Source organism: Limanda limanda, chromosome 4 (assembly GCF_963576545.1).
Source record: "Limanda limanda chromosome 4, fLimLim1.1, whole genome shotgun sequence".
NCBI lineage: Eukaryota > Metazoa > Chordata > Actinopteri > Pleuronectiformes > Pleuronectidae > Limanda > Limanda limanda.
The window spans coordinates 21,686,882-21,714,483 of record NC_083639.1 but is presented as its reverse complement, the minus strand read 5'-3'; the positions used below and the strand labels follow the sequence as shown (position 1 = coordinate 21,714,483).

General features: G+C 40.3%; 1 protein-coding gene across 1 annotated transcript; it reads left to right on the top strand.

Annotated features, from left to right (window-relative positions):
* The first annotated feature begins 7,495 nt into the window (after positions 1 to 7,495).
* efcc1 (EF-hand and coiled-coil domain containing 1) lies at positions 7,496 to 25,680 on the top strand. The gene is made up of 8 exons (XM_061070631.1): positions 7,496 to 8,173; positions 9,558 to 9,991; positions 19,514 to 19,665; positions 19,996 to 20,131; positions 22,050 to 22,206; positions 24,650 to 24,808; positions 25,332 to 25,401; positions 25,547 to 25,680. The coding sequence occupies exons 1-8, from the start codon at positions 7,496 to 7,498 to the stop codon at positions 25,678 to 25,680; spliced, it is 1,920 nt and encodes a 639-aa protein (XP_060926614.1).
* Positions 25,681 to 27,602: the final 1,922 nt, after the last annotated feature.

Sequence of the window (27,602 nt, the reverse complement as noted above, 5' to 3'; positions counted from 1 at the left end):
CAATAACAAATGTTTGGATTGATCTCCTTGGAAGTTGGCACCGATATTCCAAATCTCCACAGCCCGAATCATGACTTTGGTTCACATTTTACCTCTCAGTGAAATATTTTTAAAGATTTGCCTCCAAATGAGGTCTAAATAAAAAAAAATCCTATGTTGTTATCTCCATCTTCATATTTTATATTGAAAGTTGAGGAGCCACACAGACAATGAGAGTGACAATGAACAGGAAGCATTCCTGCAAACAGGACAGTTTATACTGCTGAAATAACACTTTCTAATCTCTGGTCTACTCCACTTCTTATTTAAATGCCTTTTTTCTCTTTTACCAACAGTTTTTGAATCACAAGAAAAATGTATGTGCTTGATATCTGTATCTTAGTGAAATGTGAATATTTGAGAACAGCTCTCTGCAGTCAGAAAAAGTACAAAAGGTCAGTTAACGGTTATATCCGGGTGTCGGCCAGAGGAATGAGTTTAGGTCTGTAGCTTATGTCTGTGCTATCAGTCAGTCTGACGAAACACAAATGTAATTTAGAAGGCCTACTTTTTACACACTGGCTTCCTATAGTTTGCAATTTTGCTTGCAAGGTTACTGCATTTGGCCATCTTATTACTACAATTCAATTACTTTACTCCCTTATCCCCCAAAAGCATGTTTTTAGTATGTAAACAATGTTGGGGGTGTTTCAGCTCAAAAAGTGACTCTGTTTTAACTGACTATAACCAGGAGACATATGAAAGTGAGCATGAGGGTTTGCAACACGTTGCTTTGTTTTAAGGGGTAAAACACCTAGGAGTTTGGAAATCACTGCTTTAATGTTTTTTTGTGAATAAAAGTTGACTCACCTGCCAGTAATCGAAGGGGACTGACTTCAAGTGATGTGGTGCCAATGTTTTCCATCTCCTCAAGGTCAAAATCATTAGCATGGTGTTTTGGAAAACTTGTTGTCGCCTGAGGAGCCAAGTTCTTGTCTGTGCAAAAGGGTTAAAAAAATATCATGGTGAAAGCAATTGATTCTGACTTAAAAGGTGGAAAACGTTCATTTACCTTTTTCTGAGCCCACATCCAAATTGGGATCCAACCATAGTTCGCCTTTTTTTGTTTTTGCTGTCAGCTTGGCCACCATGGCCTTGATGTCATCTTAGAAAGTAGAATACAACATAGATTTAAATTGTAAAAAAAGAATAGAATATACATTTAAGGTTTGATCAGGTGAAATTCATCCTTACCACATGAGTAAATTGAATCCTCAGGCCAAAAGTTTGGCAATCTAAAGGATTTCAGTCTATCAGCGCGGGCCTGAAAGCTGGACAGGCTGTACATAGCGTTCCATATCTTCAGATTGATCTTATGAGGAACTAGACTGATCAATGTATCCCTGTTAACTCTGATGTTGAAACTGTGGCTCCAACCGACCCATATCCGATCTCCTTCATACCACGATCTCAGAATCTGGAACAAAATTCATACATTTACCTTTTAATAAGGTATTTTTTTCAATGTTATTCAGCAGTGGGATGTAGCACGGTCAAGTGTGTTTGCTACCAGAGGAGATTACAGGAACGATTCCTGTGCTATATTAGGTAATTTACTGTTACTACAGTCGATGTGGCTGCTTCATTGTTGTATATTCAGGATGATCATGAATTCCTCATTAAGGACACACATACAGAACAACACAGACACATGCACCAGGTCATGGTTACCTTGCTCTTATCATCTTGGAACAGTTTTGCTCCTGGACCAAACACTAATAGGTCCACTTTGGTTGTCTCTGTGTCCCCTGGCAACAGTTTGTATTCAATATGATAGCAGCTCTGAGCTTTGTGGCCTATCACCACAAAGGCAGATATGAATTTTTTTTTTGATTTAGGAGCTGGAACTGAAACAAAGGAAGAAATACATTTGTTAATTGCCACAGTAGACTGTTGTGTTGATTTGAAGTACATTTCAGCAGACTATGAATAAAGTGAGAGCACATTGAGCAGATTGAGCACTTGAGCTATTGTTAATGTTTCAGATGCTCTGTGCCACAAACTCACCTTTTGGAACAGCAAGGGCAATGAAAACTGTCCATTTGGTGTAATAGGAGCCGTCATCACTTTGTAATGTGATATCCTCAGTTGAACTTGTCCACTGCTCCGTGAATGACAAACCTTCCTGGCCTTCAACTGAAACGTTTTCACAGTCTGGCCGTGAACTGCCATGATCTGTCGCTGACGTGTTGGCAATGAGATTGGACTCCATTGTGGTATTTTACATTAAAAACACTGTAAGAGGAAAAAACAAAGCTTCATAACTCAGCAGCTAACATTTCTCCTTAAAAAGACCTAAAACACTTTCACGTCAACAGCCACCAACTACATTCCATAGACCCATCTTTGATTTAAGATATTGACAGAAAATTATAAATTTGAAGTGCTATCATTGTAGGGAAAGGTTTACGGGGGTCTGGAATATTTTATTTTTCTGCCACGATGGAATAGGGTGTTAAATTGATGTATTATAGATGCAGTATATAGACATAAGTGATTCTGACAAGTTTTAACGTGGTAAAATAACCTCATTCTTCTTCTTATGTTCAGTTTATTGGCAGGTGGCCACTGACGCCAAGATGCTTTACCACCATCTACTGGATCTGCTTCCTCTACTGAACGGTTTGTATTTGATATTTGATCGAATCTTCTTTGTTCGCTGCTTATGCTGCTATAGGTCTAGACTGCTGGGGGGAACTCCCATCATCCCCTGAGCACTTCTCCCCTTCTCTTTGCCTCTCTAGCCCCACATTCATTTATTTACATGTTACATTACATTTGATTTAGCTGACGCTTTTTAGCAACTTACAATAAGGGCGTTCAACCATGAGGGTTGTTGTTGTTGTTGTTGTAATTATTATTAATATTAGGAATAATACTTATTATTAAGTAATTATTATATGATTTGTTGCTGGTATCATTAAAAACCAATAGCATCTTTACACTGATATTGTTTTAATTATCACTAGTCACAGCAGATACCTGATGGTGCACAAGTGTTTCTGGTCTCTCTCCCCCCTGTCCCCCTTTCCTCCCCCTCCCCCCTATCTCTCTCTCTCTTCTCTCCCCTCCTCTCCTTACCATTTTTCTCTGCTCACCCCAACCGGTCGAGGCAGATGGTCGCCCCCATTGAGTCTGGTTCTAAAGGTAATGAGGGAGTCTTTAGCTTCTCTGTAAAGCATTACATGTTCCACTGACTCCTCAATTTTGGCAGTAATTGCATAATCCTGTTGGATCTCCTCTTTGGGGCTCCTTTTTGCCGCCCTCAATGTGCTCACTTCCCGCTGTACAGCATTCACTTCCCTGTGTGAGCTACATCCCAGCTATATTGACATTCTTTAGTGGTTGCTGAGCCAATAAATCCATCCCATCATTGCCATTTATTCCTCTGGTTGCCAGTATCCAAATAAGTTACAATATTCATATTTTGAAATATGTACAGGGTTTATTATATCTCATTAACTAAATCTTGCATACTGTAAGATGAAAAATACTTTTACGGACTTGACCACAAATCTTTGCACAAAACAACCTTCCTGATTTGTAACTTTTCTATCCATCAATATATCGTATGATGATTTGCAATCTATCATCCACCAAAGAAGTCAGTAGACACTGAGGGGAACAACGCGGGTGGTGTCACTGACAATGCTGTAGTAGGGGTATAACTTTCCTGGCTTTTCTGGCTTTTCTGACGTTGGTTCCCAACCAGAAATAAACCGAATCAAACTTTACTGTCTTTAGCTACTTTTATCCTGCTCCATGCAAAACACTCTACCTTGGCCCCTTCATTCTAGAAACATGGAAGAAGTACCTTTTTAGTTGGATGTCTATCTTCAGAATGCCCCTGAAGATTTGCCCAGTAATTCATCATCAACTGTCTCCACCTGAGTGCAAAGGCATCTAACCCACCTCAACTTGAAGAGCAGACACAGGAGTTGTTTTGGTTGCACCCCAACATAATTTCTAAGCTTAAGCATGCTAATCAACCATAGTCTACCTAACAATGACCTATAGAATCTCAATAAAGAAAGGTAAGAGATCCGAACATAGGTTCAACATCAAAGGCGAACCCATGCAACGGTGTCAGGAGATCCTAACAAAAACACTAGAAAAGACTCCTTTAAAGGTCCAAACATGGTTTTTCATGCGTTCAAATACAAATTGTGACATAGCATAAAGAAGACTGAGAAGATGAAGACACAGTAGATGGTGGTAATGCACCTTGATGTTGGTAATAAAAAAAAACGAACAATGAAGTTGGCAAAATTTGGTTGGTGAGCTGTTTGAGACTCTGTGTAGATCCAGATGGGAATTTTGTTACTATACCATTGTGTGGATACCGGAATCATGAAAAGGTCATGGATAGTTCCCTTAGTTTATCTGAAGCAAAAACAAGAATCAAAGGAAATATTATTAAGAAATGTCATCTTAGCTGGGATTTAGCTCCCACAGGGAGACACCTTAATGCAGTACAGCAGGAAGTTAGCACAGTGAGGAGAGCAAAAAGGAGAACCAAAGAGGAACCAGTTCGACTACGATGAGGATGTTGAAGGAGAGTCTCTGATTTTGGGGGGCAATAGCTCACAAATATTGAATCTGTTATACCCTGATTGCACTATACCCAATAAAATGATCTACATAAAACCTTAATGTGGGAAAAAACTGTGACGGTCAATCATGCCTGGTTAGAGTCTTATAAAACAGACATACAGTACATCACAAGGTTGTAAAACAATGCCTTAACTTAAATTCATTAGAACCCAGATCCACACCGTTCTTACTCTCTTGATGACAAGAACTAACACAGGGAAAGGAAAATACACTGAATATCACAATTATATAAGTATACATTATTAGTATGTTTGTGTGCACACGCTGACTGGAGGAGATTACAGCGTGCCTACACACACACACACACACACACACGCACGCACACACACACACACACGCACGCACGCACACACGCACACACACACACACACACACAAACACGCACACACATACAGTTGTACTCTGGGGTCTATGGGGAGAAATGCGTTTTATGTTTGAGCAACGTTTTCTGTATATTCGCATATGACGTGATACTGATTTTAAGTTAATAGACCTACACTACCGGTGTCCACCATCACATGGAAGCAACACTGAAAAAATAAATGCAGAAAATAAATAAATAAAAGAAAATATGAATTTGAAATATACCCCAAAATAATAATCAGACTGATTAAATTATTCCTTATAGGAACAGTCGGGCTTCTATTTTGAATGGGCATCGCCATTACACGTTTATTAGAAACAATGTTTTATCATTAATATCAATCACTTCTTCTTTGAATAACACTTTACTTTAAGTTATTTTTCCTTTCGTGTTCTCACCTCAGCTCACGTTGTTGTTCCCGACGTGCAGAGTGTGAAGACTTCAGGCGGAATGTGACGTTACGAGCTGTCTTCTTGAAGAGTTTAATATAACGAATCAAACTCTTCACGTCACTTAACTCTCTGTACTCAATGACTAACACTGAAGTGAAGTGTTGAAACTTTCCTCCACAGTTTAGGATTTCTCAGCGCGACCAGCGTCGCTATGGTAACCACTGTAGTCCAGGAAGTGAGCAGTGGCTCTGGCCTCATGCGCTGCTGCTACAGTTTATGGCTATATAACATTTTTATGAATGTCAAATTGTACAAATCACACTGAGTGAACAATAAAAATAGGTATTGGAGCATATACACGGGAGTTTTTATGAAATCCCATTCTATATCCAGTTATAAATATGGAGTTCCCCACTACAAGCTGCAACAGCTTCTGCTCTTCTGGGAAGAGACACTGATGTTGGACACGGGGCCTGGCTCGTAATCTCCGTTCTAGTTCATCCCAAATGTGTTGGATGTGGTTGAGGTCAGGGCTCTCAAGTTCTTCCACACCAAACTCACCCAACCCTGCCTTTATGGACCTTGCTTTTGTGCACTGGGGAAGAGTCATGCTGGAACAGAAAAGGGCCTTCCCCAAACTTGTCCCACAATGATGGAAGCATAGAATTGTATAAAATGTCTTGGTAAACTGAAGCATTAAGTTATCCCATCACTGGAACTAAGGGGCCTAGTCCAACCAATACTTTTGTCATCAGAAAATGACAGTATGAATATACAGAATTAAATTAATGCAGAAATATATTATTATATTTGCACTCACAGATTATTGCACAGTTAAATTAGTTGAAAACCTGAGTGACATATGCATGGTACATGTGCTTGGAACTATGGAATTAATTAATTTATTATATACTTTATAAGTTGCCCGTAACAGAGGCAGGGATGTGATGCTCAGTTACAGTTTAGCCTGAATGACATTCACACTATTTGATTAATTTTCATAATACAGCCGACATGTTTTATTTGTATAATGATTCATTACAATCAGCATTATTTCATTATACTCTGAAGGTATGTAGATTTATTAATTTATTCTTATTTAAGCTACAGAACTTGGGGTGGTAGGCTGGATAAATAGGCTATATTTCCTGAAAATAGTGTATGTGAGATTTTGCAATGATAGACCAATAATCTGCAACAACTGACAGTAATAACAAATATAAAACAATAACTAATACACATTAGGGACCAACTCTTCAAATACATTTTCAAAAGTAACCCCACGAAGAAAACAAAAGCCTTTTACATATATAAAATCAAACATCTACAAAGACAAATAAAGCGGAATGAGAAATGTCTGTATGTGCAATAAACTTTGAGAGAGACCTGGATAATTTATGGGCCATGTGTTCAGTTTAGATGAACATCACATTCAGAAGCTCGTGGTGAAGACAAACGAGCTCACAGGTCGTATTCAGTCACAGCGGGAAGCCGCAGGTGTAAATAGTAAAATGAATGGTGGCTGGATTCCATTTAGCTGCTTCAGTTTCAGGGTCCTGGCATTTTTCATGCTGCCTCACACTCACTGGGACACGTGTACTGAACAGAGCCATTGTTAGGGGCACCTGTGCTTTTCCATGTGTTTAAAAGTTCTGCTGTGAATGTTACATCAGGGACAAAGCAAGTTGCGTAATGTTTGAAAAGGCATTTTACTCCTTCATACACACTCTGAGGTAAAAAGTCCAGAAACACAAAGCTGCACAGCCTATTAGGCTCTTGGGCATCAGGTCAAGCCCCAGTGAATGACACCAGTTTTTACACCTGGTTGTAGTTATACTCAGGCAGTATGGGACCGTTACATAGTGTGTGTGTGTGTGTGTGTGTGTTACTGACTCAGTGGGACCCCTGCTTTTGGATTTTGGGGGCAGTGCAACATTCAAATGTGCTTTAACACACGCCTCCTCCGTTCAGCTCCAGCAGTGTGCAGACTGGGAGCTGCAGCAGAGAGGAGCAGAACTCACACTCGGGATGTCCTGACCACTGACACTCCTGGAGGTTTGTGGAACTATGATGTTGCCCGGTGGAAATGATGGATGCAACAGACTCCAGTGACCCGTACAGCCGCCCGGCGCGCAGGACGCAATGGATAGTCAGCACCCTGGCTTACCACTACGGACTGGACCGGGGAGTGGAGAACGAGATCATAGTGCTGGCCACCGGCCTGGATCAGTACCTGCAGGAGATCTTCCATCACATGGACTACCAGGGGGCAGGCAGGATCCCCGTGGAGGACTTCAACATCCTGTGTGAGCTCCTGGGACTGAACAAAGACTCGGAGGACTCGGAGTGCGCCGGAGCTTTGGATAGTTTACCCAACGAGCTCACCTTCAGGCACTTCCACGCCAAACTGTGCGGACACTTCAGCACCAAGGCCGGGTGTCTCTACGAGAACGGCCGGCTGCTGGTGGGGAAGGACAGCGAGCATATCGAGACTCAGATCCGCCTCAGGAGCCCCCTGAAGCGGCAGAAGCAGCTGCTGTGTGTGGGTGCGAGCGGCGGCTCCTGTCCCTCCGAGGAGGGGCGGCACGCCTCCGGCTGCAGGGTCGGCTCCTGCACCAAGGAGTGCTACGAGGAGATAGTAGCTCTGGAGGAGGCCGAGGACCGGATTAGCAAACTGGAGGACGAGAATGCAAGTTTGAGGGAGCTGATCGAGGACATGAGAGCTGCACTTCAGAGCAGTGATGCCCGCTGCTTGGCCCTGCAGGTGAGACAGTGCTGCAGCAGGGGGCGAAAGAGGGGAATAAGGAGTTGTACTCAGTAATCTTTATCTAAGAAGAGGAGGGTTATAATCACACAAAAAAATATTTACATGTTCTCCTCTTAATTTGGGTCACACAAAACATTATTCTACATCATTAAGCATAATAGTAGTTATTGAATCTGGGAACATGGCTCCATGGCCAACCTACTCTGATAGACATACTCTGGCTTTAGGCCCCAAGACAACCTGTCACCAACTGCCTGAGAGTGTTATTAAAGGGTTATAACTAAGCTATAAACCGTTAGTGAATGATTTACAACTATAAACATAGTAATTAGTTACCAGTTATAAACCATTTGTAACTGGTGCCTCATTCATAAGTTGTACCAAGGTTTCTCAGTGTATAACAAGGCCAATAGTAAAACGACTTTCGTGATTGAAAACGCTCATCACTCAATTATGAAATATCAATACAATAGTGAATCTGTTAAAAAGATCATTTGTTGTTGGTCTGGATGCCCTGCTTCCCTTAACAGGAGGGTAAGTGGCCCAATGGTCCATTTCAAGAGCCCACTAAATGAAAGGAAAAGTCATTCAATAGAATCTTGAAACAGAACCTTTAATTTTTGTTCTCAATTGTGACTAAGATTGATAGATAGCAGGACATTTTACCATATACAGATCATCATGTCTGTGCTCTCTGAACCCATAACTAGCTGGTATTTCTGTAATGGCGTTTTGTACATTCAGTCAATGTCATTCTGGAGGAAGGTAAACACCAGCTACATGGATTTGAGCAACTTACCAGCCAATGGGTTCTAACTCATCGAGGGATTTATTAATCTTTAACTAAAGCATGAGATAGAAGCATTTGTTGCCACTCATAAAACCTGCAAGAAGGGTGAGAAACCCACTGCCCTTTATTAATAACTCAATTCATTTTCTGACTAAGACCTGATTCATTAGAGAGTGAGAATCTCATGATCTGTTATTGACTAACCAGCAAGGCCATGTTTATACACTATATTAAAAACATAGCTTAAGTTAGGACATCAATTAAATCATTCATTAACCATTATTAAAGCATCTGTTACAACAAGTACTTCCAAAAACGATTTGATAATATTACATTTTATAATTATACATATTACATATTACAGCTGCAGAATCAAGGGTCTAGGAGAAAGTGAGACATACAATATCTTCGATTACAACGGATATTTAGCACTTGGCTTGTCAAGCATGCATTAATTAAGCCTTTGTTTTACAATTTATAAAACTTTAACAGGAGGAGGTGCCACTGTTCCTGCAGCTTAGTCCCATTTCAGTAATTTCAGGGAATATTTTGATCTAGTTTCTTCAGGTCACCTGTTCCTCTTCTCCTCAGGTAGGACTATGGAAGAGTCACTCCAAACACAAACCAGAGGACGGCTGCTTTGTTGCCAGCCAGAAACAAGTTGCCCTTGCGAGCAACTGCAACCTGAAAAGTAGCACCTACAGCAACCTTAAGAGCCTGCAGAACATCATCCACGAGATCGAACTGCTGCAGACCTCCAGAGACCGACAGGCTGAGGAAGCCCTGTTGTGTAATGACAGACTGGAGCAGGAGCTGTGGAGCTCCAAAGAGACTGTAGCCGCTCTGGAGGACTGCAACCGAGCTCTGAAGAGGGAGCAGGTGGGCATGAGGCGGAAGGTGGAGGAGGCCAGGCAGGCGCTTCTCAGTGGACTGGGTAAAGTGAAGGAACTGGAGGCCAAGGCCAATCACGTGCCAGTGCTGCAGAGACACATCCTCCAGCTGGAGTCAGAGCTCCTCTACTACAGGTAAAAACTGTGGAAACTCTGTATCATGCAGTATTGACTACCAACAAAACACTCTAAGCTACTGCATACACTGATCATCCACAGCATTAACTGGTTTCATATTACACAATACCAGACCAATCTGAATCACTTAACAAATCAGAGATCTGGTTTGGGATTCAGAGCCTGAAACCAGATTATTGCTTAAGCCACAGCCTAACCATGAAGCATTAGGTTTGCTTCACATAAAGCGTTTGTCTAACAGCTTTTGAAACCTTTGATTTGAGTCTGTGTGTGACGTACTATCTTTTTAACTTCGAGAAACATACACTATACAGCAACTGACCAGGTGGTTGGATGTGTGAAATTGAGAAATGTTTAACCACCAATGTTTCTTTTTCATTTTTCTCACTGATCCTTTCATCACTTCTAGTGTGTAGGAGTTCAGCTGCGGTAAATGCAACAGCACCAGTTTCTTTGAGTCCAAATGTCTGCTCTGCTATTTCCATTTCTTCTATTATTCAATTCAAGACAACAGAGAAACAAACATATTGTGGTTTGATCAAGGAAGCAGTTTGTTCTGGGAGTGTTCTTTTCAAAGTAGTATTAATACTTTTGCATTTGCGTTAGTTTTGTGAAACATACTGAAGTCTTAACTGGAGGACATTAAGATCACATCCTCTGTATATTATCTGGGTATTATTGGACATAATTGTAGAGAAAACACATAGCAATTGATCAGGAAATAGAATGAATTTTAAAATCCAAACAACAAGAAAACGTTGACTTTTTAGATGTTTTGGTGTCGGGTCAAACCTTTCAGGTGGTGGTGGTGTAGACATTGATGTTGGTGAAACACAATCATATCCTAAAATCCTGGTAACAAACCTGCTGGAGTGAAAAAGTTACAATGCTGCAACCGCAACATGCTGTTTACTACTAACATTTTAATATTGATTATTTTTAGATATATTTATATAGAAATAAAGATGGTTCCTAATATGGCCTTCCCGAATTTTGGTTTTGGGCTTTAAAGCTTTAAACTCATGGTAGGTTTGTGATAAGCCTGTTCTTCTTTTGACATATCTAATGTTTGGGGTCATCTTTGCAAACGTAGATGTTATCTCAGATGCTTAACTTATTTCAAAGGCTTGGTAGCGTAATTGAAACTGGTCCCCGGTAAATGGTCACATTTCACTGTTCCAGTGTTAGTAATGCAGCAAACTATCTCTTAAGCATATAATGTCATTGTCTGAGAATAACTTTTTCATCAGCTATTTGAGATTTTACTGGTATTGGATGTATTCTAATAATAATGATAATGCATTAGAATACTGATTTAGATGCTGATTAGCATGGCACTGGTAGAAGCTTCGAGGCATTAGGCTCAGCCTTAATATTATCTGGGCAACATGTTGATGCATCAAAAGAAATACTGGCCCAAGGGTCACAGACAGAGGGCATAGACGAGACATAGACTTTTTTCCAAAGCTCTCCATTAGGTCCAGTCAGCTGTCTAAACTCTGAGCTAAACAATGTCTGGCTGTTCATTATGTCATGAAGAAGAAGGACTTGCTCTGGCAGGTTACTGCATGAGGGAGGCCTTTGTGGCCAGATGAACCATAATGAATTATAATTCTTCCTAGAATAAAATGGCTCTGTTTACCTCTGGCTTCATGCCTGGAAAACTCTGCTCTGCTTTTTATGATGCCTTGATGTGGTTTACTATTCCAATTTTCAGCCTTGTTGTGTTTTAGTTTATTTAACAGGCATCGTGTGTGGCAGGTCGGTGCTGCCTGAGCGCCGCTACCGTTGGGAACTATTCATTTTGGTGGAAGTAAGGGTGTAATTGGACTTTTAAATGTTTAATGTTTATCTCTGTGTCTGTTGTCCCTCTTCCAACCATATAATCAGTGTCTGCAGGTCTGGTTTTCTTAGATAGCAGATGTCTTTAAATGGTGAAAACATCTACATAATGTTAAGACCCAGTCACATGCAACCGGACCTACATGATTAAAGTCCCCACTACTACCTGCGGTTCAAAATAAGAATTCTAGCAGCCACAATACCTCCTCCTTTTACCCTAAACTCCACTAATCTATGCAGACTGCGTACCCAAGTCTTTTCACTGCCCTTCCATTGATGCCCTAATGGTAAATAATTCCACACTAGAAAGGCTCGGACTTGTCAAGAGAGAGCTCCATTGAGTGAGAAGCTCAACAGACTGGCCATTCCCATCAATCTCCGTTCACTTCTTTCACTCCGCACCCCAATGAACAATACCACATAGGCACCCCCGTCCTATGGATCTTAGCAACTGAGCTCCGTGTATAAAAAGCCTCAATGCTTGCTCAGTCACAACTCATCCTGTGGCACAGGAGAGAGAGAGAGAGGTGCCGGTTTAACCAAATCCCTTTACATTTTTGAGGAAAACAATTTCTGTCTTTTTTTCATATTTTAGTTCTTGCTCCTAATATGTTGAATTATCATTATAATTCTTGCCGTCTCTCTGTCAGACGTCTCATTTCATACTCAGCGGGTTTAGAGATGCAGCACTCCGTCTCGGGGACTGTTGAAATGAGTGGCCGTAATATTATCTGTGTGGCTTATTCTTAAACTGCTGTGACAAGTAATGAGATTAGCTCTCAGTGGTAGAGAATTACAGGGCTGGGGGGGTTGATATGTGGCACTGCTTCTGTTCTGTGGATTCCACATGAGATCAAAATAATGGAGAAAGTCAGTGCTGATGCATCCATATGATGTCGAAAGCACAACAAGTTCTTGAACAGAAACAATAGGTTGTCTCTCCCTACTAGGAACATCTGCTGAAAAAGATGCACAGAGTGTGGCCGAGTTTTGTCCCCATGGTTACAATAATAGGCAAGAAGAGTAAACCAGTGGCTGTGTAACAGTAGCCGCATACCAGTCAGTGGTGGTGTACCGGACCATCGTCATCATGGTAATGATAACAAAAACATGGTTTACAATCATGGAATTGTTACAGTTTGGTTGGGTTTCAGCACAAAAACGTCTTGGTTAGGTTTCAGGAAAGGTCAGGGTTTGGGTTAGAGTAAATACTTCTTTGAAGTTAAGGGAGGTTGTCATGGTTATAATATAATAAATAACTCATCCAGGTATGGTCGACGACACTGACTCGACCTCCTCACTACGTGGACTTTGTCGCTCAATATAAAATGTCACCTGACATTCTCCTTTCCTCCCGTCATAATTCTTATGGCCACTAGAGGTCACATAACAAAAAACGTGAAAAATGTAATCTCTCGAAGCACTAAATTTGAGCCCTAACAACATTTGCCAACCATGCTATATTGGCTTATTATAACGTTATGTGTAATAAAAAAATAACTCTTAATTTGTGTTTTTAATTGTGACTAAGATTGATAGATAGCTGGACATTCAACCATATAAAGTTCAACTTGTCAGCACTCTCTTCGAGACGTACTGCTGTGTGTAATAGGGACACCTTTTCTAAATTAACCCGTAACTAGTTCAGTATTTCTGTAATGCCATGTCTTTCTTATCACCCTGATATACACCAATTTCAATATCTACAAAAAGCTAATAATAGTTAATAGCCTGGTTGATGTCTTGGATAATATAAAGTTATTAGCTATCTTCTATTAGCTTATTTTAAGACTTCCAAAAGTAACAAAATCCAAAATCCAAAAGTAACAAAGTAACAAAATCCATCTCTGGCACATTTACAGCTCACAAATAACGGCTTTATGTCTTGTTTTTGAAATATGAAGTGCTGATTAATAAGTTGACGAGGTGCTGTTTGGCAGATTTTGTTAGTTTTGCACATAGGCAGGCTAACTGTGTCCAATCCAGCCTCTGTGATTAACGAAGATAACAATTTCATATAGACCTATGCTGAGTCAATAGATGGGCTCTCATCTAAGTCTCAACAAGTAGAATAATACATACAATACATTTTTTTCCTGAAATATGGAACTGCTCCTATAACATGTTATTTGCATATTAATTTTGTTTCCTTCCCTTCCCTCTGTATTTTTCTGTAAAAGTTCATTTCTCTCATCTAGAAAATCCCCTTTCCACTTTCCATCAACATCCCAGCAGACGCTTAAAAAATGTGGTCATCAGTATGAAACTTAAGATGTGTGGGTGTTGTTGCATAACGTCTGTGATTTCTTTGGATTGCATGAGAACCGAGTGCAGGCTGAAGCTCAGATGGGAGCTGTGCCTTGTAGTGGAGTTGATTGGCACAGAAAAGTTTGTCTCAAGTGTGATCTTCTAGAAGTGTCATTTGTAGCTCTGGTGTTTTTAAGTTCCACAAGGTAAAAGTGAGTAGAAATGTGTCACTGTAACCTTTAGAGCTCGGTGATGGCCAGAGGGATTAGACAATAGGAAACACTGCATGAGGAACAAAAAGAAAAGAGGGGGAGGACAGCATACCATCTGGAGGAAGAAGGAAACACTCAACTGTTTGTTCACGAAATGACATCCATGCTTCATGTGGACCACAAGAGATGAATGGCTTCATTCAGTTTTCTATCTTTTTTTTAGCCCCCCAAAAAAACATATAGAGTGGAGATACAGAATCTCTCACTGAAATGAAGTTTAGTCATCTTTCATCCAAACTTTCTTCAGTTTGATGAGCCTCTTGAGTCCAGGTGTCTCAGTGTAAAGTCCAAGGGTTTCTAGAGAGCGTACCTAAGCACATGTGTCCACAGTGTGCAATTTTAAAGCTCACTTTTTGTTTCAGTCATACGCCTGCAGACTTCTTCTCCCTATGCCTCTAACCCCTGGCCCTCTGAAGACAGGCCCCAGGGGAGGCATAATCTCCCAGCCTTTTCATGCTCTCTGCATGGCGCCTGAGAGTGAAGGCAAGAGGAGGGTCCAGCGGACCATTTATCTGCCTCTGCACAAGAGCTGCGGCATTGTGTGGAGCAGGTGCTGCATCGGCATTCCTGCCCATTAAATAATGTGGAAAGGACACACTCATGGGATGTGTGGGACCCGTGGCGTTGTGCTGCTGCCGCCTTACTGTTGTTCTTGAACGGCCTTCAAAAACTCCAACTGCCAAGTGGATTCATTTTCACATTGGACCACTGCCCCACTCCCCCTCCCTCTGGTTAGGAGGTATGCTGACATCAGCAGAAATACATCACACACAAAATATCTTATAAACTTATACCACCCACCCTTGTTGGACTTTTCTCCCTGTTTTATTTCCCTCTACCTTTAATACCCTCATTTGTTTGACTTTAGGGGGGGATCTTTGCACTGCATTGCTTGCTTAGGGAAAGCTTTACCACCCTCTGTAAATGTTACAGGCATTGGTTGCTGGCTCAAGTCTAATGCTAAACAGTAATCACATCCCTGAAGCTGCTTTATATGTATCCCCAGAAACCAGCTCATTGTACGAGTGCGGCTGCAGAAGACTTGATTAATAACCATCAGCTATGTAAACACAAGCCCTCACCCGTCTCCGTCATGCTGCAGGGCACCAACAAGCGCTGAACTTTAAGTTCAAGCTCAAGTTCACAGCAGCCCCCTCGTTTTTAACCTCTGCAGAGAAAGGAGCCTGTCAGTGACCGATGACACCTGAAAGAGGAAACTGCTCTTCGGGGAGTGGAGTTGGGGGGGGGGGGCACTGACGGGAGGGGGGTATGTTGATGGAAAGTTCACTTCAGTGTTGTACTGAGATAAACACAGGGAGGACTCTGGGTGTCCTGGCTGTAACAACAAACAGCTGGAGTAAGCCCCCCTCCCCCACAGGCCTAAAGAACATCTTTAGACTTTTGCTAATAGGGTAGAAAACAGGATCCTATTAATTAGCAATGCCCTGACATAGCACAATAGAGCTCTTCATGTACACTTCTCCTCCTACTGTGTGCCTTAAGGGAGGTTGTAAAAATTAGACCTCCATTATATAGACTACAAAATGCATCCACATATTTAACTATGCCACTAGTGCACTTTCTCTGCCAAGAGCTTAAATCTCAAGCTTGTTATGTACGTAGCTAATCGTTAGATCTTTTCTTTCCTTTATTGCAAAGAATATTGTATTATGCAATCACAGTGACAGTGACATATATGCTATAATAGAATTTCCCTGTATAGTGTTAGGATTTACTTCAGACTTTTTATGTTATTCTGAGCTCGTTCCAAGTCCCAATTCAATTTTGGCCAAGGATAAGTCAAGAGGTGCCTTTGATACATGTGATTTGAAGAAACCAGAGGGGAAAGTCATATATTCTGTTCAGGAAATGTTAAATTGATTAACTGTCTGATCCACTTGTTCAGTACTTACTCGAAAGCTATAAGGTCTGTTTCAAGTTTCCAGCAAGATTTGTATGGCTGAAGTCTGCCTTCATTCTGTTACTGCTTTCAAGTACACCTTAGACTATAACTTTACTTTTCTCTATTCTGTAAATGGGACGAACGGCAATCAGCCAAATGTTCGGAAATTTGATTTTTTTTTGGCCAATTCAGGCCAGAAGATCTACATCAAGTTTGTATTGCTCATGTGTGAGTAATTGATCACCCACCAGTCCAATATACACAGAGTAACATTATAATTCTGTTGAAGTTATGTAGCTACGGTATATATAAGTGTAGTAATAACTTTTTCTCTTTGGCTTTAGGTCCCAAAGAACGGCTGAGAAAAATATTGTAGCAGCCAACTTTCTTCTTAAACTAGTCTCTAACTTATAGTTAACTCTGTTGACTCGGTGGTGGCTTTTAACATGATTATTTTCACTCTCTGAAAAGATCTGCTTCTCTGCTGCAACAAATACATGTCAAAGCTGTAACCTAACCATTGTCCTTTAAACATGCTTGAAAATCAAAACAATGATCTAAAATAGGCTAAACAACTCAGGGTAGAATTCACCTAGATTAATTTGTTGTTTCCACTCTCCTTTTGGCTTCGTTTTGGTCTTTGTCAACTCCTCAGAAGAAATGTTTTGCTGCTAAATGCTACTTTAGCTAGTTGCTAAATATACTTAGATGTAATTTGATGCTCAGCCGAGAGTTTGCATTGTTTTTATCAGAGCTTTTTGAGTGGAAACACCTGACTTCGCGTTCATAATATTACTTCCTGTTTGACTATTTCTCCACAAGGTAAAAGCACACTGTGTTTTTATGCAGCAATGCTTTACAACAAGCTAAATTACAGAGCTTTTATTTTGAAAAGTTGGGAACATCCGAAGTCTAAACATTGTGTCATTTGATTAACAGAACTCTGAAATAGCCGACACGAATGTATGAAATGTTGCAGCATTTCAGCAAATCATTCAAACTTAATATAAGTCAGACACATGAACAGCAATAGTGACTTTAAAAGCTTCATTCCAGATGAACCAGGTAGGATGAACACAAAGTTTTCTAACTTCACTCTGCACCATTGACTGTTTATAAAAAGCTCTGCACACAAAGTCTCGCTTACAAACAATAAAAAGACAGTATATTGAGTATATATTTGAAGAGAACTCATTAATGACAACTTGGGAATATTGAAGTTGATTTGGAGCATTAACACAGGACAAGAAAACAACCCATTCTTAGGCAGGTTTAAAACGGACCCGACACTAGTTAGATCACATTTTAATAAAAAATACATTTGTTGATCTCAGCCATCTAATATAACTTGATGTATTGCACTGAATGGAAATGTTGCCACTAGTGGTTAAAATGTTAACCATTTTAATTGGTGCATAGACTATACAAACAACATTTTACATAATGGTTTATTCTGGCACAAAATCTGACATGACTCTCTAATTGTTACCCACTGAAATGCAAAATCATCTATGTTTACACTCATATGAGACTGTGAAGTCTGCAGTCTAGAATACTTTCTCTCTGCCTCAGCAAAATAAGCAAATTAATCAATATTTTTATTTTGGCAGGTCAAACTCATCCCATGCTGTTTTGTCATTTACTGCATTGGCAAGAACTATGATCCCTTGTCTAATGAAAAGCTGATCAAATTGTGTCTATGTCTGCTGCATCCCACAATCCAACCACTACCCAGGATGTCTGGCTGGACTTCTTTCAGTAGTCTCTGCTCATCCAGTCACAATTCCCATACTCAGCACCCCCGCCCAACACTCCGGCCTAGCTCATCACTGTCAAACCATGTAATTGGAAACCCACTTTAAACAGTTTAAATCTCGACCACAGTCAAATACTAAGTCGAACAAATTTTTGTGTGATAGCTAGTAGGTCATTCATTTGACTATAACCTCAAAAGTGAGCGGGTTTGTCGGAGTCTTTTCTTTTTGTTTCTGAAGACACAAAGTCGTTTTTACATCTCAAAAGCCTGAGCGGGAAGCTGCGGCCTGGCCACAGTATTCGCCGGACACAGGCTGCAGCCTCCCTGCAGCCACTGTCAATTAAAGTGCAATTAGTCACACCAAAAGCCTGCGTTTGAAAAGCCCTCAACCAGTTCATTCCAGAGTCTGAGCGTTTCCTCAGCAACCAGCAAAGTTGTGTGTGTTCATGCCCATACATTAGTTTCATGTTGGCCCAACTGCAGCTGCTGGCCAACGTGAACTAACTCCGTCTCTCCTCCACCCCGGCCCCCACTAATTTAAACATGGCTCTCTCTCTGATTGATTGCCTGAAATCATGCGGCAATTATTGACCGTCAGTGTGGTCAATCGTTTCTCCCCACACAGAAATCTAAAGTAGTACACAGACGCAGCGTATATATAATGTTGTCTTACAGCGTAGTCTGCCTCGTGCCAACAGGATATAAGCATGAGCGCTCCTCGACTTTTTTTTTCTTTTTTTTCAGCGAGTCAGGCTGTTGAAAACCTTTTCAAGATTTTCTCTCTCTTTTTTTTTTTTCTTCGGCAAGACATCATCATCTGGAAACACTTAGTCTGTGATTTACCAAGGCCCCCTATCGGATTTCCCCGCAACACAAAAGAGCAGACAGCAGGAGAAACCTTGAAAATCAAAAAACATCGCAGAACGATTGATCCGAACAAAGTCTTGTCTCGGACTTGTTTTAGGGACAAATAAAACACATGACTTATAGATACATGCAACACATCTTTTCATCTGCAGATTAAAACAGTTGCAACAGAGCTTAGAAAACTGTTCATGCATTAAAAAATTGTTTCACTCTAACTTTTGTATCATCCAGTGTTTTAACCTCACATCTTTTACTCTAACTCCTGCACACTGAGAGCGCCTTTCTACCACTGACCCACTTTACTGTAAAATGCCTCAAAGATACAATGTCTGGCTTCAATTACCCCACCCAGATTTGGCATACAACATCAGAGGCCTCTATAAAATTATCATGGTGGTTGTAGATGTGGCTTAATACATACTGCCTTGTGTTACTTGATATGTTCTCTCTGATGTTGGGAATTGGTTTGGACTGAACTTTTCTCATCTGTGCAAATTTGAAGAGCAGTTCTAGCCACTTGGTCAGTGCCAGTTTATGTAGCAGTGGGATTTGCAGAAGCCCGGGCGGGGTCATGTATTCACAGAGAACCTGCAGTCAAACAGCCAGGTTGAACAGACACTGCTCCCTTTCAGGTCAGAGGTGTCAAAACTACAACTCCCAGGCTGCACCGGGGGAGAGCAGCAGCTGAGTGTTGGCAGCAGCAGGCCGGGCCAGAGATGCTGCCCGGATTCGCAACATGACCGCTGTTCCCCAACAGGGCGTGCTGTGACGACGCCTGACAAAAGTAAGATGTCTTTTTGCTGAAGACATAGAATACATCGCTAATGTCCCTTTAGTGCATATGGAAGATTATTAGAAAGTCCATGATAAGCATCCATGCACTTTACCAGCTAGTCCCATTAACTCAAACTCCTGATAACTTTCCCAGCTTTCAGACCAATAGGCCTACAGGTGTGGCTATGGGGGCTAGGTGCATTACATGATGAAGCAGAAAGTTAATTTCCCTCCTAACAATTTTGGAACCAGTCTTAGATCTGTATGAATAAACGTATAGTCACTTGTCCTTCGGATTCATTGCTACTATAATGGTGATTGTTTTCTTGATGGTGTCTAGTGGAGGAGCAGCTGTTTCGATCGGTGGAGGGCCAGGCCGCCTCTGACGAGGAAGAGGACAAGTGGAGCAGGGATCAGCAGAAGCAGGTGGACGAGGTGAAGCGGATCTTGACCAGGCTGTCCTGCTGTGGAGACAGGTACAACTCATCTGTCTCCTCACTCTACCTCAAAGCAGGGCACCAGCTCACTGCAACCCAGTCACACTATGGTCTATAGACAGCTGGCATACTATAATTTCAAGAAGACATTTTGCAATTAAACTGTGAAAAAACATAAAAGATATTTTGAAGGCAGAAGAAACAAGCTAATGTTGCTACAGCCAAGATGCTATGGCTGTTTTGTTTCCATAACAATTGACTCACGGCAGGAGATCCACTAATATTCAACACATGTCGGAGTAAAGTTACAGCAGCAGAGGATAGAGCCATAGAGCGAAACAGTGACCGCCCACTTGTGGAGCGGCTCTGGTTCAGGAAGTAAATTTCCCATTTATTTTCGTCATTGATGTTTCAGAAAATCCTTATAGAAATAGTTTTAAGCCGTGAGTACAAGATGGATCGTGAGAGGTACAGGACTGTTTATACAATACTTTGAGAATGAAGGAACTACGGATCCCATAAACCATTGCAAATGATGCCTGCTGTTTCAGCATCTTTGAAAGGGAAATCATTTTTGCTCTGTGGTAAATGTAATGCTGATTAGCGGTCATCATTTTCTATGTTTTGGTAAACATTTCCACGGTAACAGGGAGCTCCACAAATCAAACGTTAGACCTGAGGATCATGGGTAGTGTAGTACTTCAACTCCATGCTACTCCTCGTCAGCTTTTGGTGATGAAACAGAGTCCAAACCACACCTTACCCTAACCCAGCCATCTGCTGTCACCCACTGGACCCACAAGTGTAGGCATTGAAGAACCGTCCCTCCCTACGTAACCCTTACTTCTCCCTCACACCCTTCCTTGACCTTGTGTTGTTTTTTCTTGGAGGCCAAGAAAAAGTGTTTAGGAAGGTTTTTTGATCATCATCTGATGATTTTATTTCAGTTAAAACTGAAACCACGCCTCTGTCCTTCTCTGGATTAACTTTATTTATACATAGAAAAGGCCGATTCACATATACAGCAGACGTACAGCAACACTAGTTTCCACTGGGTGTCCCTGTCTCTGGCTACTTGACAGATGTAAATCTATTCATTATCGGTCTTTACCTACTCCTGGAATACCATCCAATAGATGTTAGACTCCTTTCAGCAGCCAGTTAAACACAGCAATAAGTTATCTAAGGGCACATTTTATAGAGAAGAAGTCTATACAGTCCTCTTTGTAATGTTTGAAAAGAACACAGTGGGTTTGTCAGAAATTTATTTGTGAAAGTGAAAAAGAACAGTTACACTGCTGAAAACAAGGCTGATGAAAGCGAACCACATAGTAAATGTGCCATAAAACCAAAGCAGTACAGTAAAAAGCTCCAGAGGGCTGCAGCAAAGGGTGATAAATCTCTGTCTCTTTAAGCATTCACCTTCATGTTACACACATTTATTAGATTTATTGTGGATAATAAGGACCATCGAGATTTATCAAATTTATGCAGGCTCCTGTGTGCCAAGATGTATTTAAATGTTGTCTGTCACCAATCATGGAAAACAGCAATACACTGATGAAATAAATTTACCAAATAACAATGACAGAAAGTATTTAACCATTAAACTGCTTTCTATAACTGTTATATGCCATGTTGTTGGGTGACGAGGGGTTGAAGCCTATTAAACATCTATAACAGGGTTAACACATATAGACAAACAACCACATTCACACTCAGATTCACTCGCACAATAAAATAAAGTATCAAATATGGTATTTTTATGTGCAAGTCTGAAGGATTAACATCCTTAGCCAGGGCTTGGTGTTGATGTTTCATCCACAACACGTTAAACATCTGAGACATTTCACAGTAAAGCAAGAGACAAGCAACCATTTCAATAATAAGTAAATCCACACATGTGTCCAGTGGAGCCTGATGGTCTGTGTGTCTTCTGTCACGTGATGTCGAGCAGGTGCGACGACAAGGCATTCAAGAAGCTGCTGTCCAACTTCGGGAGCTCGAGGAGTGAGGAGAGCTGCAGTGCTGTGCTGGAGCTGCTGGAGAGGGTGACCAGGCTGCACAAGCAGCTGGAGCAGAAGGAGAGCCAGGCCGAGATAGACATGGACCAGGTACAGACCACCGCTGACCCCCATCTCACCAGGGTGGGCCTCTGCTGCATGCTCTGCCCTGTTTGGTTGGATCTGCACTGAGCTGTTCTGTGTTCTGCCTTGCTCTGCCTCATAAGGCGTCCTGCGGCTGTGTGTTTGGTGTTAAACTAGATTAGAGACGACTGGCGACGGTTGTTATGAAAGTGGAGGCTTCAAAAGCTAAACCACAGCTCGTGGCTTGATCTTGCAGCTTCCACCTAACCAAACCACCAGCAGGGACTACAGAGCCTCCCTCTGTGTGTGTGTGTGTGTGTGTGAGCAGCTGTATCTCACTGGAGCTGACCACGGGAACACCCTCGCCCCCTCCTTGTCCTCCATGACACTGAAGAACATCATAAATTCAAGCTCTCTTGTTACAGTCGAGTAGGATTTTCACAACACAGGAAGACAGGCGGAGGTTGACGTGATGTGTTTCCAGGACCTCTCAGCACTCAGAGAGGAAAAGTTGAAACTAAACAAAGTCGTGACTGTGAGGCTTTGTTTATGTGCAGGAAGTGTGGGGTGAGACATTTGTCCTTCGATGTGCTATGACGTAAAGGTGCACCGCGGGAATTTCCAACATCTACATTGGATGTTTTTACATTTTATTAAGATGTTTAGCAGACCTGCAAGGCAAAAAGGTTACGTTTCCAAGGGTGACTCTTAATCTGCATTTTGTCTCAAAGGATAAATTTGAAGATTTTGTGCCTTTTTTCTTATTTTTACAACAAATCCCTAAAAAATACAAAACCTTTACTTTACACTGTCTTTCATTATTGAGATTGTGTCCCAAAAGCCTGATATATCTTATGTGTCTGTGCCATTGAATGCAATTTGTGTTTAATAACTATTAAAAACACATCAGTGAGCCACACCATTGCACTGTGTGACACGTTGCTTTAATACTCTGATTACACTCTCTGTAGATGATTTTGACTCAATCCAAACGTGTATTAATCTGCCGAGGAAAATTGTCCTAAACAGTATATGTACACATGTATGTACACACAAGCACACCACACAAACACACACACACACAGTTGTGTTGTCTCGATAACGTAAGAAGACATTACATTGAATTATTTTGAATCCATACTTGCCTAACTGTAACCCTTACCCTAACAAAAACCTAAAGTTCACCAACCTTAAAAGATGTTGTCATTTTAAAATACAAAAAATGACTTTTGACAAACATGAGTAATACCTGGACCACACACACACACACACACACAGATACATACAAACTATACATATTATTTTAAACATACCTTTAACAATTTATTGTAAAGACCATTATTCCAATCCCATTCACATTTGTTTTTTAACTAATGCACGCATACATGGAGTTTTCATTGTTACTGAACTATGGAAATGTTTCAAATTAATCTTTCAAGCTTTCTTGTTGAGATTTCAGTTAACATTGATACACTATCAATTGAAATGGTCAATTCCTTGAATCAATCAATGAAATTATATTTGTATAGCCCATATTCACAAATCACTTTTTGTCTCATAGGGCTTTAAAAAGGTGTGACATCCTCTGCCCTTAACCCTCAAACAAGAGTAAGGAAAAACTAAAACAAAAAAAAATTTAACAGGTTAAAAAGAAAGTAGAAACCATAGAGAGAGACACATGTGAGGGATCGCTCTCCCAGGATGGACAGAAGTGCAATAGATGTCACGTATAATAGAGAACATCAGAAAGATAAGGGTATTTAAAGCATTGATTAGAATAAACTAGGGCTGGGCAAGTTAACTCGTTTTAATCGAGTTAACTCAAGTGATGAGTTAACTCGATTGTTTATCCGCCAATTATTTTCTTTTTTCCTGTTCTGCAGCATTATTTTCTTTTTTCCTGTTCTGCAGCAGTCAGCAACAGACTTTCACAAAATAAAAGCCTGACTTTCACAATAAAACAATAAATAATCAAACCTGAGTTAATGCGAGATAAAATAATTAATCGAGTTAACTCATCACTTGAGTTAACTCGAGTTAACTCGAGTTAACTCCATTGAAACGAGTTAACTTGCCCAGCCCTAGAATAAACACTTTGTAGCATAATGGAAGGTCAAGGATTATTGTTAGTAATGGTCGAGTATCTGAGTAGACATATCGTACATCAAGCAGTCTTGTTGTAATCATAGTCCATGGTCAGCAGCCAGCAAGATTAGGATCCATCATCACGATTGGATGCCACTATAGTCCACAATCATTGTCCACTGCCGCCATCAGGATCCATCAGCAGCTGCCACCTCGATCCTGGTCCACCACCACTATCAGATGCCAACATGATACAGTATCAGCCATTATTATCCCTCTCTGATGTTGTCTTGTCCGATAAACCATAGTATGTGACCCTTCCTTTAATCCATGCAGAAGGAAATTATGTTCCCTGAGTTAGACGTGCTTGTGTTGTGTGTTTCAGATGAAGGATTCTTTGGTCCAGGAGCTCCAGCAGAAGGCAGAGGAGACCGAGCTGCTTCAGATGGAGCTGCAAATGTTGGAGACAGAGAGGGTTCGTCTGTCACTGGTGGAGGAGAAACTCGTGGACATTCTGCAGCTCCTCCAGCAGCTCAGAGACCTGGTTAGTCGGAGTAAATTAGTTCTTACAAGTTGATTCTGAAATTATTGTTAAACTGAAGCCAAGGTTTTGATATATTCTGTACGTTTGGACCATGCTAAGGTCTAAACATATTGTTTTGATTGTTAGCACAATGAAAAAGGTGAAAAAATGAAAAAACAGGAGGGAGAACATGAGGTGAACTAAAGCTCCTCGCTGAAACTCACAGTAATGAAAATAATTTTGCAGACTTGGCAGCTGAGGGAATCCACCCACAATGCACTGGAGTTATTTTTCTGGTCAGTCCGATTGAAAGTATTCACCAGAACAAACCTTCGTACAGACATGAGTCTCTCCACATTGACCATGTTCGAGTTAACGACCACACGTCTTAGACATCACGTGGGTTTTTAACCATGTTTCTGTGATCTAACACTAACAGTGGAACAAACTGATTATAGATGTGAGAGTAGTTCTGTTGTTGTAAGAGTCAGACTTTCTGTTAATTGTCTGACAGCCGTCTGAGAGAAGCTCTCTCTCGTTTCAGAACGTCTCGCGAAGGTCCCTCGGGAAAATCTTGCTCAGCACTTTGGAGTCTTGCAGCGACCCACAACACGGTTAGTGGAGCTCACATGCCCTAATAAAATCAATGTGAAATGTGATAATGAAAACTTACAGTGACTCGGGACAGGGAATTAAATTATGTTCTCGTCTGTAACATGATTTCCACAGCGGTCACCATCTGCTGTTTTTATTGCACAGGGAAAGCCCACATTCTGGAGGTGCTCAACGCTCTCTACCATGAACTAGCTGCCTGTGAGATTCTGTCCACTGCTGGACCTCTGCAGCGAACACAGAGTCAGCAGTCTCTGAACGCTCTCATCATCTCCTGCTAGACAACACCGCCTCCTGCTGGCCCAGTCTGCTGCCAACAGCCTTTCTACAGGATACCAGAAGCTGGATCAGTGGTCAATAAACAGGCTGATTGACGTGTACAGTGTATTATTAGTGTATTATATTGTAGCTTATACTCCTGTCATCTATAAAGGGAAATTAGTCTAGAGAGATAATTATTGCAGTCAAGGGCTTTATTACTGCTAAGGTAAATTCTTGCTTTTATTTCTTTCCTAATCCATAAAGATGTTTTTATTTTTCCACAAATAGTTCTGAATGTGAAAATGTTGAAATAAGCTAAACATTAAATGGGCATTAAGTTGTCTATGAAATGTATCAACCACCTGGAATGATTACATGTCAGATACCTTAAAGGAAGCTGCAGCTCAATGTACGTGCTTCATTCATCTGCATATTAAGATTAAATATATCACAACACCTTAATAAGACTTTGTCATAACAAATTTGCACCGACAAAACATATCGAGTAATGCAGCCTATGTCTTGCCACATTTTTGGTCAAACTATTGGTTTCGACCACTGGGAAGCCTCAGTGTTGTTCGATGGTACATGTACATGAGTGATGTTGGGAATTACGTCTCCAGGATACTTTGTACATGCACAGCACATATGTTATAATAAAACAGCTTTAGCTTGAAATATTTCTGAAACATGAATCTTATGAGTTGGATCAGTTACATTGTCAGTGCTGTCATGCCTTGCACACAAAACCACTCACTGATGTCACTGACTCATGCCATTAAAGCCTTTCAGTTCTGCAGAGCTTTTAGTCATTTATTGATGTCTGTGAAAATGAATTGTGGAAGAGGAGAGGTGGTCCGAAAAGAGGGATGAGAAAGAGAGCAGGTACAATTCGTGTAACTGTCATGGATGTAATGGAAATAATAAGATAAATGTAATGATGTTGTTAATGATAGCAGCGCCAGTTAATAATAATAATTAATAATATTAAATTAAAGAATTGTATTTATTAGAGAGAGAGAGAAACTATGGGGGAGAATAAAATGTTTTATTATTATACAGCCCTGTCATTTATTTATACATAGATGATAATAATTTATATAATATATTGATAGACTTTCATTTTGTAAGTAGTATAGCTCTCAAATGAAGAGTCATATCTTAGTTTAGAATAAAGTTTAGAATAAAGTAGAAAGTAGAAGTATATAGATAGATAGATAGATAGATAGATAGATAGATAGATAGATAGATAGATAGATAGATAGATAGATAGATAGATAGATAGATAGATAGATAGATAGATAGATAGATAGATAGATAGATAGATAGATAGATAGATAGATAGATAGATAGATAGATAGATAGATAGATAGATAGATAGATAGATAGATAGATAGATAGAGTACTTTATTCATCCCCGAAGGGAAATTAAGTTGTCATAGCAGCCGGTATATTTGAATACAATACAATACAATAAAATAAAAAATATTGAGGTAGAAAGAATAAAAAACAGAAACACAAGATAAATAGGTAGATAAGGTGCAGTGGCAAGATGATGGTAATAGTACTGATGATATGATGGTAATGTTATTGTTAGACAGTATATAAAAATAGTACAGTATATATAGTATGTAATATAATATAACATAATATATATATTTATATATGATAGTAATTATACCAATATAATAGCAGTATATAGTAATAATGGCAGCAACAGTATATATAATAATAATAGTAGTAATAATATAATAATTATAACATGTACACATGTATAAATATGTGTATATAGACTTATATATACAAAGAATATACAGAGAGTATGATATAATATATGATATATAGTAGAGGTATAAATATAAGTATTTGACTATACAATAGGTAATATAATATACTATGAGTGTAAGAATATGTAGACAGAGTGTGCAAAAGACAATATTAT

Coding starts and splice junctions, on each gene's coding strand:
- efcc1 (XM_061070631.1), top strand. CDS start 7,496: ATGATGGATGCAACAGACTCCAGTGACCCGTACAGCCGCCCGGCGCGC. Junction 19,666..19,995: donor TGTGACGACGCCTGACAAAA/GTAAGATGTCTT, acceptor GATGGTGTCTAG/TGGAGGAGCAGCTGTTTCGA. Junction 25,402..25,546: donor TTGCAGCGACCCACAACACG/GTTAGTGGAGCT, acceptor TTTATTGCACAG/GGAAAGCCCACATTCTGGAG.